This window comes from Balaenoptera ricei, chromosome 16 (genome assembly GCF_028023285.1).
Source record: "Balaenoptera ricei isolate mBalRic1 chromosome 16, mBalRic1.hap2, whole genome shotgun sequence".
Lineage (NCBI taxonomy): Eukaryota > Metazoa > Chordata > Mammalia > Artiodactyla > Balaenopteridae > Balaenoptera > Balaenoptera ricei.
Window position 1 is genome coordinate 113,210,645 of NC_082654.1, and position 12,276 is coordinate 113,222,920.

The 12,276-nt window shown below is 36.5% G+C and overlaps 1 protein-coding gene across 1 annotated transcript in view; it reads left to right on the forward strand.

Annotated features, from left to right (window-relative positions):
- The window catches only part of RYR2 (ryanodine receptor 2), a 772,975-nt gene that overhangs the window by 615,773 nt on the left and 144,926 nt on the right, over positions 1 to 12,276 (forward strand). The window contains exons 59-62 of the mRNA XM_059899659.1: positions 1,290 to 1,413; positions 1,971 to 2,086; positions 5,392 to 5,456; positions 7,852 to 7,973. Of these exons, the coding sequence (XP_059755642.1) occupies positions 1,290 to 1,413; positions 1,971 to 2,086; positions 5,392 to 5,456; positions 7,852 to 7,973 (427 nt within the window). The remainder of the gene's footprint in view (positions 1 to 1,289; positions 1,414 to 1,970; positions 2,087 to 5,391; positions 5,457 to 7,851; positions 7,974 to 12,276) is intronic.

Here is a 12,276-nt window from a genome sequence, read left to right on the forward strand (position 1 = left end):
TTAATAATTGTATCATACCGTAAAATTACTGATGGCTTCTTAATATGCTTCGTGTTAACGTGGTAGTTCCTGACTCTCCCTTTGCATTTGTGGTGTATAGTGTCACCTAATGGTCAGAAGGTTCAGTTTGTGATTGCATTTCTGTAGATGGCGCGCTCAGTCAAAGCAAGCTCTAGGAAAGCATGGCATTTTCTCCTTTGTCTTTTTGTCTGCTTATTTCTTGTGTGGGACCGATTCAACATTTATGATTGTTTGGGGAGCTCCTGGCTTAACCCCATTGGACAGGGATTTAATAGTCTCTATGTTGTCATCATAATTCAAACAAAATAGTTATTTTTTTCTGGTGTTCCCTTAGCGGTTGTATTTCAAGGAATTTCAGCATCCTGCATAAAATATATTCCTATATGTGTTTCGTAAACTTTAAATTTGGGACATACTATGCTATTCATTTTGCTGCTGCTTTAATAGCATTCCCTGTATCAGATCTTAATATCTGGAATTACCAGTGCATTTTTTGAAATTTTTATAATTTTTACAAAAATTTTTATAAAATTTATGATTTTATAAATTGTTTTCTTTTTATCAGTTTTTTTAAGTTTAAATGCTTCCCAGAATTTTCAAATCTAAAAGAATGCTTTTAGTATTTCTTACCAGAAGAGGTATACTAGAAACCTAGGTTCTTGCCAAAATTCTTAATCAAGTACGTATGTTACTTTTATTAGATATTTAAGAGCAATCAAATTGTACCTGCAGTCTAAGTATGGGTTTTGTATATTTAGAAAGATGTGACCATAGAGTACTCTCTGATCTGGGAGGCATAGTAAAAATTCCATATTTAAGACATTTTTTTCTTTTTTCTCTGTGCGGTAGCAAATGAAGCATATTGCTTGAAACATGCCTTGTAATTTTACTGGATCCAGCTGTGCATGTTTTGGTGCATAAATACACTCTGCATTTGGAGTTCCAGTGGAGAGGAGAACACAGCTTCTTTTCCTTTCTTGTGTGATTGCAGATGTCATTGGCATTTGAAATTACAAATGCCTGTATGTTCATGTTTTAATTGCCTCTTAGAAGGCATATGCACAGTCTTTCTTGAACAGGTTTCCTAAATTAATTGGAGCATTAAAGGCACTAGAGAGGGAAGAGTCTTATATGAGTCCTATATATCCTGTGTATAAGTGGAGGACACCAGAAGTTCTGTAGTACAGTCCTATTATACATGCAACCATATCTCATTTCACATTATTTTCTAATTACTATGCTGTGTTCTTGTCTTGACGTCCTCTTAGGAGGTGGAAACCATCCCCTGCTGGTACCCTATGATACACTGACGGCCAAAGAGAAAGCCAAGGATAGGGAAAAAGCACAGGACATCCTCAAGTTCCTGCAGATCAATGGCTATGCTGTATCCAGGTAAAAGCACACCTTCTCCAGTTACACATTCTCGTTGTAAGACTGAATATTTAAATATCCCTATCAGATTTAAGGCTGAAAATGAACTCAGTGATCTCTTTAAATCTTAGAGCTACTATTTAGTATGTTCAAAATATACGTGTCAGAAACATTAATGCCCTTAGCTGTTGTGCCACATGATTGAGTTCCTTACACTTCTTATGTTAAGTCCCCATCCATCATTTAGGCAAAATCCCTAGGCAAAAATGACACTCTATTTTTCTAAACGCAACATTTTATTACATAGTAATAGTTATTTAGTACAGTTTTATATCAGGTGCAAAGTATTTTTTATAAATTAAATCTTTTTTGTTTTTAGCTACAAGAATATTAGCTAACCTTGCAGATTTATCTATATCTGTGTGTGTGTATATATACACATCTATATATTGCTATATGTAAAATGTTAAATATACTTCTCTATGTATAGGTATTTAACAAAATATATTTCTTTTTTACCTTACCTTCTAACAGTCTTTGTAGATGTTGGTATCCATCTTTCCTTTTTGCTGTTCTAGAGGATTCAAGGACCTGGAATTGGACACACCTTCTATTGAGAAACGATTTGCCTATAGTTTCCTTCAGCAACTCATTCGCTATGTGGACGAAGCCCACCAGTATATCCTGGAGTTTGGTAGGTACCATAGTCCTATTACTAACAGCCCAGTTTTTGTTCTTCTTAACATTTACAACATCAGGAGATAGAACAGCGTAGACTACTGGGATGCTTGTGGTCTGCCCCCGGATGGTATAAACACTTTCTATCCATCGTAATACTAATTTGAGTCTAAAAGTCAATAGGCAAACTCATTGTTAAGGATGGGTAAATTTTGAGAACTTAAAAAAATCTAACATGTAATACTTTTCTCCTTAAAATGTTTATTGGCATTGATTTTTCATTTTGAAATATACCTTGGATGGACATCAGATTTTAAGGTACACTTAAATCTTTTCTTATGAAATTAATTTCTCTGCTCTTAAAAAAAACTAAACTAAAACCCTATGGATTCTCCAAATTTCTAGACAATGTAAAGGCCTTGAGTTTAGCCTTTGCAGGGTTACACATTTATATTAGAGTATCTGCAATACAGAATACTTGATTATTCTCTTAGAGTAAAAGGAAAGACCTCTTCCCCATCTGGCTCAGTGCCATTTAAGTACAAAAAGAACTCCTTATTTTAAATCTAAGATTCAGAACAGATCATCAAGACAGCCTCCTCTCACTTCTCTTATTTTGTGTTTGTCCTCAGCATTGTTGAATTAAAATTCACATTGTCAATTACTCACCTTTGTGTCAGATCCCCTTCCAGCCACTGGTTGGTATTAGGATATAAAGAAGTAGAGTTTGGTCCTTTTTGAAAGGCAGTGTGCTCTGCTGGTGGTGATCTTCTTATTTTCTTTTCCAGTTTTAAGTTTCTCTTTCTGTTTTGTTTTGGTTTTTTAACCCTCATTCTTTCTGTTTTCAGCCCCTTTCCTTGGGGCCCATAGTCCTAGATCCCTTAACGATACATCAGCAACAAACCCCTCCTAACCAAGGGCTCTTTTTGCTGCTGTTTTCTTAGGATTTATATTAGTTTTCAGTACAGCATCAGATTAAAGTTTATAGAAATTCGAGCTCTGGTATTTTCTTGTTCCTGGCCCCTGGATCCCAAATGTGATTCGAGATTTTCTACTTGAGCATCGTTCTCTTAAAGAACCTCCCTCTTTTTCCATCTGCTTCTTTAGCTACAGTACAAATGCTATATTTTTGCTCTCTTAACCATCTTTTTCATGAAGGCCAATTATACAAACTAATCTATAATATGCAGTCTCTTTGTAACTCATCCAACAATATATTTTTAAAATATGATAGTCATCTTGACTAGTAGCCAAATTAGTCTGAATGAAATTTGACCAAAGAACAAGCATGAGGCCATGGTGAATTTTTGAAGCTTTTATGCACAAAGTTAAGTGTTGACATTTCTAATCCACATTTAAAAGTATCTGTATGAGTAGCAGCTCTGGGATCCAGCCTTCTTTTTTTGACAAGAGAGAGGAGAAGAGGGAATAAAGAGTGATCATTTGGAAAGGGAATAAGAAAATAAGTTTTTGCTTATGTATGGGTAGCAAAAACAGAACTTTGAAGGGTAAAATGTGTTTAGGCTTTGCTTTACTCACATTATATTCAAGTTTCTGAATAAACCTCCTAGGACAGCGTTTGTGTATAAGGAGTGGTGAGAAGCTAACTAAAGCTGACTACAGGGCAGATTCACCCACTTCACACATTTCTTTCTTTCTATAGGATAGAGAAGGTCTTATGAACAGAATTCTGGGGAGAAATAAGGTTAGATTAATATAGAGCCCAACAAAATTAGTTTGTTTTTTTTTTTTACAATTGCTGCTGTTACCTGTTCCTTTTTCAGGTGGCTTTGTCAAGGCAAATTATGTACAAGAGCTCTGTCAAGAGGAGAAGCACAGTTGAGATTGTCTACACAATCATTTGTTTTCATTTTCATTATTACTAAAAACCAAAATTTCTGCAATACCTTGTTCTTTTATCTTTCACTTTATTGCCTTTGCAGCACATCTCTAATATATTCTTTCTTAAACATAGACTCATGGTGATGGTAAGAATATGCCTATGCCTTTTTTGAATTTTTGTATTACATCACAGATCATATTCTCTCCAAATCTTTTCACATTTTCTACAGAGGCATTTTTGTTAAAATATATAGTGAAAGGAAAGATATTTCTTGTTTAGTTCTTTGAAATATTAGCAGATTTAGATAGGTACAAACTTCTGTCTTAATAACATTTATATGAGAAGGTCCCTTAGGTGAATCCAGCCATTCTGCATAATATGCTTGAGAGAGATTTAGTACAAAAGTGATTTAAAAGAAATTGAAATTCGCAAGTATTGAAAAGCCATTATTTTCTTTTACTTATTCATGGGAAGAGCACTGTCTGATTTTACAAAGTATTACCTAAGTTCTCTAAAAATTATCCTGAATGTATGCTTAAGATTTAATAAAGCGTATTTCAAATTGTTTTTATTTCTATGTGCAAAAGAACTTTTTCAAGCAAAAGTCAGTTTGATTCTTATAAAATATGGAAGCTCTGCTTACAGATTTTACTGAAACCTTATATCCAGTTCTGAAATTCTTAGCTCTCCAATCTGTTCTGCATTGCATCGTGGTTATTATAGTTTATTACTACCTCTTCCATATGCATGAAACCTCCTTGGTATGCATGAGGGAGGTAGGAAAGGCCACCTTCTAAGCTAAACGCATTCGGTCAATCAGTTCTTAACCTTGAACTCATTTTCTACACCATGGGGAAAATTCGGTGCTTTTTGCTTCGCTTATGGAAATTATCTTTTGACACCGGTGAACTTTTTTATTCTTTAGCAGAATGTTAATTTTCCAACCTAGTATTACAGCTGTGGTCCTCCCCCTCATTACAGGCACTGGCTTCCTGAAATTTTTCCATTGGTATATTAATATTAAAGGCTGTAACTTGTAGTCACACCAAGAAGTCACTATCTTTATTTAGAGGTCCGTGTTAAAATCTAACAAATTATGTTTACTTATTTTCCACTCACTTTTCTCACCCCAGGGAGCTTCTTTCTTACTGAGAGAGAATGTGGGATTTTACTGCTAAAAATGTGGGATTTTTACTTTATTCCAGTTTCCTCCCTACATGTCAATCAGATCTCAAAGCTACACCAGTATGTTTGTGCTCGTAACCACGTGTATGGGCTGTCTCAAGAACTTTTTTATTTTGATTTGGGTATGTCTTTAATCTTTTTTTTAATTACACGGCTGAAGTTAGCCTTTATATTTGTGTATTCAGTTTAGTGGGGTAACGCATTTAGCAATGTGTTCTAAACTTAGCACTTGGGGTGAATATCTTGCAATGTTTGAAGTGCAACGTGTACCTAAAACCTCTTCATGTCTACAGATGGTGGCAGCAGAAGCAAAGGAGAACATTTCCCTTATGAACAAGAAATCAAGTTCTTTGCTAAAGTACAGTATACAATCTGTCCTGTTTTTCCTTCAATATGTTTGTTTACCAAATATACTCTCTAGATCGTTGCCTCTTTGTGGAATGCACTTGTCTACAAATGTAAATTCTACTCTAAGTAGATATTCTGTGGCATGAAAATAACTGCATGAATCATGTGGGATAAATGTGCTCCCGGCACCTTTGGTCATGCTTTAACTCGCTCTGCTCTCCGTACCGTATTTCTCAAATGACTTTGTTCTCATTGAAGTCTGACTCAAAGTTCTCTTTTTTGGCTTTATCATATGACATAAAGGAGAAACATCTATTTCCTAACATTTGAATATTGTTCTGATTTAAAATTTTTAGATGAATATTTCTTTGTTAAAGAGGAAAAGCATGAGTTAATTTATCAGTGGGTGCGTTATAAGAACCTATACTATAGAATCCTTATTGTGGGACCTGAATCCTACTCAGAAGAGGAAAACTGAGGCTCAGAGAGGATCAATTGTTCATATTTAGAGTATATCCCATGATTTTTATTTATTCCGTTTAATACGAATTCATCAGGAATTTGCTGTGTGCACATTCCAGCCAGTACGGGAAGGAGATGAAGAATTGCAGAGTGTCCACATTGGGTCCCTTCACGTCCTCAGTGTTTACTCTGAGCCTAGTCTGTGCCATGCATTGAATTATGTCCTGGAGATTCACTATCACAAAGACAGAATGCCCTTGGGAAGCTTTCTTATTTACAATATGTTTTCGTTAACCTGAAGACCTAATGATTTCCGTCCATTTCCTCTCAAAGTACTTGCATTTTGGTGGTTATAGGTCATTTACAAAGTGACATGTTATTTTGATTGATTAATATTTGGTTTCTATTATATGTTTTCAGAATTGTACCCTTTACTGTAAGGGAGATTTCCCTTGTCTTTTCTTTCTACTCAGTATTGCACCCAAAATCTGTATCAGTCCTCTGCAGTCTGTCTTGGGCTGCACATTGCTGGTTATCTGTTCTGCTAGGATGTAATCGCCCTTGAGAACCAGTGATCAGAAGTGCAGTATTCATGGCCTCTAATCACACTTTAAAATACATTCTTGTATTTCATTGCCTGTGCACTCAGCGCCCCTAGTGATTTTGTTTGCAGATGCATGCCTAATGTGGCTTAATTTCTACTAAGTCTGTGATTCATTCATTCACATATTTATTGAGTACCTATTATATGTCAGTCAGTAAGTTCAGGCAGTGTCACCACTTCCTAGGAAGATCACTAAAAGCTTTTGTATTCCTATTATTAAAAAATATACCTACCTTGTAGGGGAAAAAATGTATTTAGACAGGCTTGAGTCTAAATACTGGTAATGCCAGTTATTATTACTTTTTTCATTTATTTATTCAACAAATATTTATCTAGTGCTTGCTACAGGCTTGCAGCAAGGTCCTAAGCGCCGGTGCGTCAGTGGTAAATGAAACAGAACAAGCAGTAGTCATAGAGGCCAGGAGAGGGCTTTAATGGGAAACAAACCCAGAAATGTTTCTTTCTCTTGTGTGCCCTATAGACTCTTAGGGAGAGAAACTAACCCAAAAATCATACATATAAAATATAAAATTGCAAATGATGTTCAAAGACCAGAGGATACAGGGAGTTTATCTAGTTGACAGGCCTGCGAAGGCTTATCTGATGAAGTGCCACTGCACTGAGGCCTGCAGGAGGAGTGAAATGAGTAGGTTACGGGGTGTGGGGAGAGCATTTCAGACAGAGGGAATGGCAGGTACAAAGCCTGTGGACGGGGGAGGGGGAGGAATTGGCCAACAGCCAGCAGAATTGGAGGGCAGAATTGGGAGGTGGGCTTCGACAGAGGCCAGGTAAGAGCTTTGTGCAGGTAGGTAAGTGGCAATGTGACTTTGAGTAAATCATTCACTTTCTACATCTCAGTTTAATACCTAGAAATCAGGGATGATGGCACCTACCATACAGAGTGGTTACTGGGATACATGAAATGATAGCATATCAGTTACAATCCTCAGATGTAGTAGAGACTCAGTAGAAGGTCATCACTGATTATTTTTGAACCTGTCAGGCACGGAACCGCATGATGTGAAAATATTAAGACTGTTTCATTTTGAGAAAATATTAAGATTAATTTCAAACCACTGAAAATTTGATGTGTTTTTTTATAATTACACACATGTGCGCACACACACACACACACACACACACACACACACACAGGGACTGGAGACAGTAGAGTGAAACTTATGAGAGGCATACTTTGAAATGGTGCTGACTGGCATGGCTGTGGATATTGGGGACTTATTGCATGTGGACAGAACTCTGGCTGCTCTAAAAACTCAGCACTCATTCATCCCCTGGAAGAGTCCACTGTGTAGATCTGTTTTCTTTTCCTTTCTTTCAGGTTGTTCTTCCTTTAATTGATCAGTATTTCAAAAACCATCGTTTATACTTCTTATCTGCAGCAAGCAGACCTCTCTGTTCTGGAGGACATGCATCAAACAAAGAGAAAGAAATGGTGACTAGGTAAACAGCTATAACAAATAAAGACTATTGTTTAAGTGTATTTCCTTTTGAGAAAGAGCATCTCAGGTTCTTGAAGTAGGATCATGCAAAGAGTTCCCACCCATGTTCCCTGGCCCCTGGCCCCTTGGAATCAAACACTATGAGAAGGATGGTTTGGGCAAGTTAATACATGTGTTCTAGGTGTTGAGTTTTCTTATATTTTACTGCTAAATGTAATGCTGAGTAGAAGGAACAAAATACTCAATACAGAATCCACAAGTAGAGGCTGGAGATGCATCAGTGTATTAGTATTTTTTGTTAAATGATGCTTTTTAACATTGGATTCCCTAAAATTTATTCAATCTAATGTTTTTGGCAGCCTGTATTTTTCAGGAGGGCAGAATCTCATTTTCAAAAATTATAACTTGAAATTTTAAAAAATTATGAGCAATCTTGGGATAAAATGAAGTAAACATATATACTTTTTAAAGTTCTCTGCTCACACCAGTCAAGCCAGCATCCTAGCAATGCTTTCTTATTTCTCTTTAAACCCAAGTATTCTTCGGAGATTTATTTGTGATTCTGCTGGGGATTTCAAGTTTGAGTCCTCAAAATTCTGTCAGAACTTAGTATACATGAGAATCAATTACTGAGAAAATCTTCTTCTGTATTACATTGCACAGGAGTCCAAACCAAGCTTTTAGATTGTATTTGAAAAACATTTCTGTAAAAATGAGTACCCTGTATAAAGTAGAATACAGGCTTTCCTTGGTCTTAACTTTTTTTAGTTATCTATTGCTGTTTAGCAGTATTATCACAAGTTTAACATCTTAAAAGAGTATGCATTTATCATTTCACAGTATCTATGGATCTGTCATCAGCGGCTTGCCTGGGAAACAAACCTCTTTTTTTTTTCTTAAGACTTTTTTTTAGAGCAGTTTTAGATTCATAGCATAGACTTGACTTTAATGATATGTTGAATGGCAGTGCAGTATCAGCCTGTTGGACAGGGTGAGATGACATTGAATATAGACTGTCCCCAGAGGGTAAAGAGGAAGTAAGATTCCTGCGGTGCATAGCACTGGGGGTGGGATCTTAAGCTCATCTCTTTACTCAAATTTATTGTCTAGTTGGTTGTCTACCAACCAATAGGTAGCCAATCATGTGATGTAGGATTGCAGCAGCATTAAAAATGTTTCCAAACTTCTTCAAATAATAAGCTTCCTGTGAAGTTGATAAAATGGTTGATAGTTAAAATAACAGAGAATCCATTCAGTGACTCACTTTGTTTCCACCAACTGTGTTACCAGAAGGAAAGGGAAGGAAGAGCTACTTTCCAAGATGCAAATAATCCCCTCCCCTTCCCCACTATGGCATGGCCTTCTTTCCGCCTTCCCTAGGAGAGAGAGAGACCCATCTATCCTCATTTCACACGTGCGCTCATCTACACCACTGGCCCCGTGTTCCCCTGTGGGTGGTGAGTGCACACAGTAGCTGGAAAACACCAGGACACCAAGTTATCGTTAAACACGATGGAACCAAGGCTACTGCAAAGTCTCATAGTCTTTCCTGGCCGGTTAACCTTTTGTAACAGAAACTTTGTTCCTAGAGGGTGTTGTTAATTTAATCACACTCATTAACATAAATCAAAATACAGTTGGAGAATATAGGGAAAAAAATGAAAAAAAATTACGCAAGTTCTGCTCTTTCCCTTCCCCTTTTATTGTGTCTTGTTTTCGCCATTCATTTTTCAGTTTTACTCTAAGAACTGTTCACTAACTACAGAAGTAACTAATTCTCCTTTACCAACTATATCCCTCATAGAAGAAATCAGAAGAACATCACGATTCTGTGCTAGCCTCCGTTGACGTAGTTTTGGGGCCTTTAATAACACTGCCTCAGTTTTTAATGATTTCATCTTCAGTTTTTTTCTTCACTTCTTGGAAAGAGGGTTGGTAAGTTTTACTTCTCCCACTAGCACTTCTGAAAAAGGGAATGTATGCCATTAAAATTCCAACACACAGGAATGAGAGACATAACAACAGAAGTAACTGATTTCTTCACAGTACTTTAATGCCAAACATAGGTAGAACTTATCCTCAGAGAGAAAAAAATCGGAGTTGAAAAATGAATAAGGTGATGATAAATAAATTATGGTACATGTTGTCCAGTCATTAAAATGATGATGGATACAAATACATGATAACTTAGGAAAACTATCATTTAAAAAATAAAACATTTGTTCAAATAGTATTGATTCGGATTTTTTAAAAGAACCTAAATTTTTATGTATAGAAAAGTACTGGTAAGGGATAAATTTAATGTTAATGGTTGTTTTCTTTAGGTAGTGCATTGTAGATTTTATATTACTATTTTTATGAGTTTTCTAAGTTTTTAAAATGAAAATAATCTTACTTTAATAATCATAAAGATATGTTTTAAAACAACCAACATCACTATCACATTAACAAAAACAAATTAAATAATTTGTTTGGCATGTTGAAATGGAATCACTGAAATTTGTAAATCTCTGATTTCTTACTACTTCAGTTAAATATGACTTCAATGAGGAAAATACATAAAAAATACAATAAAACGGGTTTAAAAAAAAAAACGGCCCTGCTACTGTGAATAAACAAGCATACCTGCATACACATGATAAGCATTGCCATGATCGTTTTAATTTGTGTTTAACAGTTGGGTGTAGCAGTAGTTATGTGGGTCTAAATTAATTTCTCCACAATTAAAACCAGGTTGTTCTCATTAGTTGTTTAGATACCTCCCGGTACTAGAAATTAGGTATCGAGCATTTCCCGTCTAAAGTCAGTATTCTCCTGTCCACAGAGATGAGTTAGATGGGGTATCTGCACTCCAGGAGTATACATGGCAGTGGCTAAGTATATGGGAATAAATATTGTTCCAATAGCAGAAAGCTGAGCGGTGCTATAGGATTCAAAGTAAAGTGAGAACCCCTTAGATGGGTATGGATGGGCTGGAGATTTATGGAAGTCATGACATTCAAAGTTGATCTTAAAAAATATGTAGGTCAGAGATTAAGAAAAAGGTATATTTTTTAGATAACAACGTACAGCATAGAAGCTGGTCATTTAGGAGAAATATAGGTTATGTAGATTCATGATGGAACACTGTAATTGAGAGTAACTCAAAATATCTTTTTACTTAATTCATTAGCACTAAGAAGCCATTGATGCTTTTTAAATAGAAGAATGAGGACAGTCTGGGAGCATAAGGGATTGATAAGAGTAGCATGGCTGGGAAGCCATCGCAGGCGTTAGGAGCTATGGCAGGGGTGCAAGCTGTTGTAACAGAAGTGCTACTTCCAGTGGGTGGTGCTACCCGTGGGTTTGTTCAGCAAGTATTCTGAATGCCCCGCGGGTACAAGGTGCTGTCCTAGGTCTGAGGATAAACACACAGATACAACAGCACAGTTCCCAACTTTAATGGACTTAGAAGTATAGCTGAGGAGACACTTACATATAGAGCTAACCATGAACTATGTTGTGATGTGTGTAAATGAGCCATATATAAAGTGCTGGGAGTGCACAGGAGATGTAAATGCAGAGAGGGGCTGCGTCTGAGAAACACGGAAGAGGGAAAATAAGCATGCCTCGGTAATGAGTCCTATCTCAAGTAGAAAGGAGGAGGCCAACCTGGGGCTGAAGTTTCAGTGCTTAGTGGTTGGAACAATGTTGGTCTCACTAGCAAAAACAAGAAACTTCAGAAGAACTAGTTTTGAGAAGAAGAGTTTAAATTTGGTTAAAGAGGTACGTATGGAAGGATAAAGTACTAACAGGTCATTCAGCTGGAGATCTCCAGCAGAAAGTGGGAGGTAGGTGTTTGGTGTTGGAGAGATCAGGGCAAGAAATGACATATTTGGGGATTATCTATACCCATCTCCTGCTCGAAGCTCTGAAAGCAGATGAAACTAAGGGAGAATCGGAGAGAAGCTGAAAGGTCTGAACCAAAACTTGGAGAATTATTACATTTCCCGGGTTTTCAGAAGTGGATCTTTGAAGAATAGAGAGAACAATTAATTAGAGAGGAAGTGGGAAGTAATACTGTAAAACAGGAACCAGAGTTTCACAGATTTAAGTAGTTAATGATGCCAAGTACTGTGGAGAGCTCTCCAGGATAGAGACTGAAAAGGAGGTTATTAGATTTGCTACTTAGAGGGTATTGAGAACAAGAGAGTGTTTTCAGGAGAGTGATGAGGTGGAAAGCAAACTCACAAGGCAATGAGTCAGGGAGGAAACTGCAGAATGAATTCTTAAGAATGTTAATAATGAAGGGATATAGAGAAAGG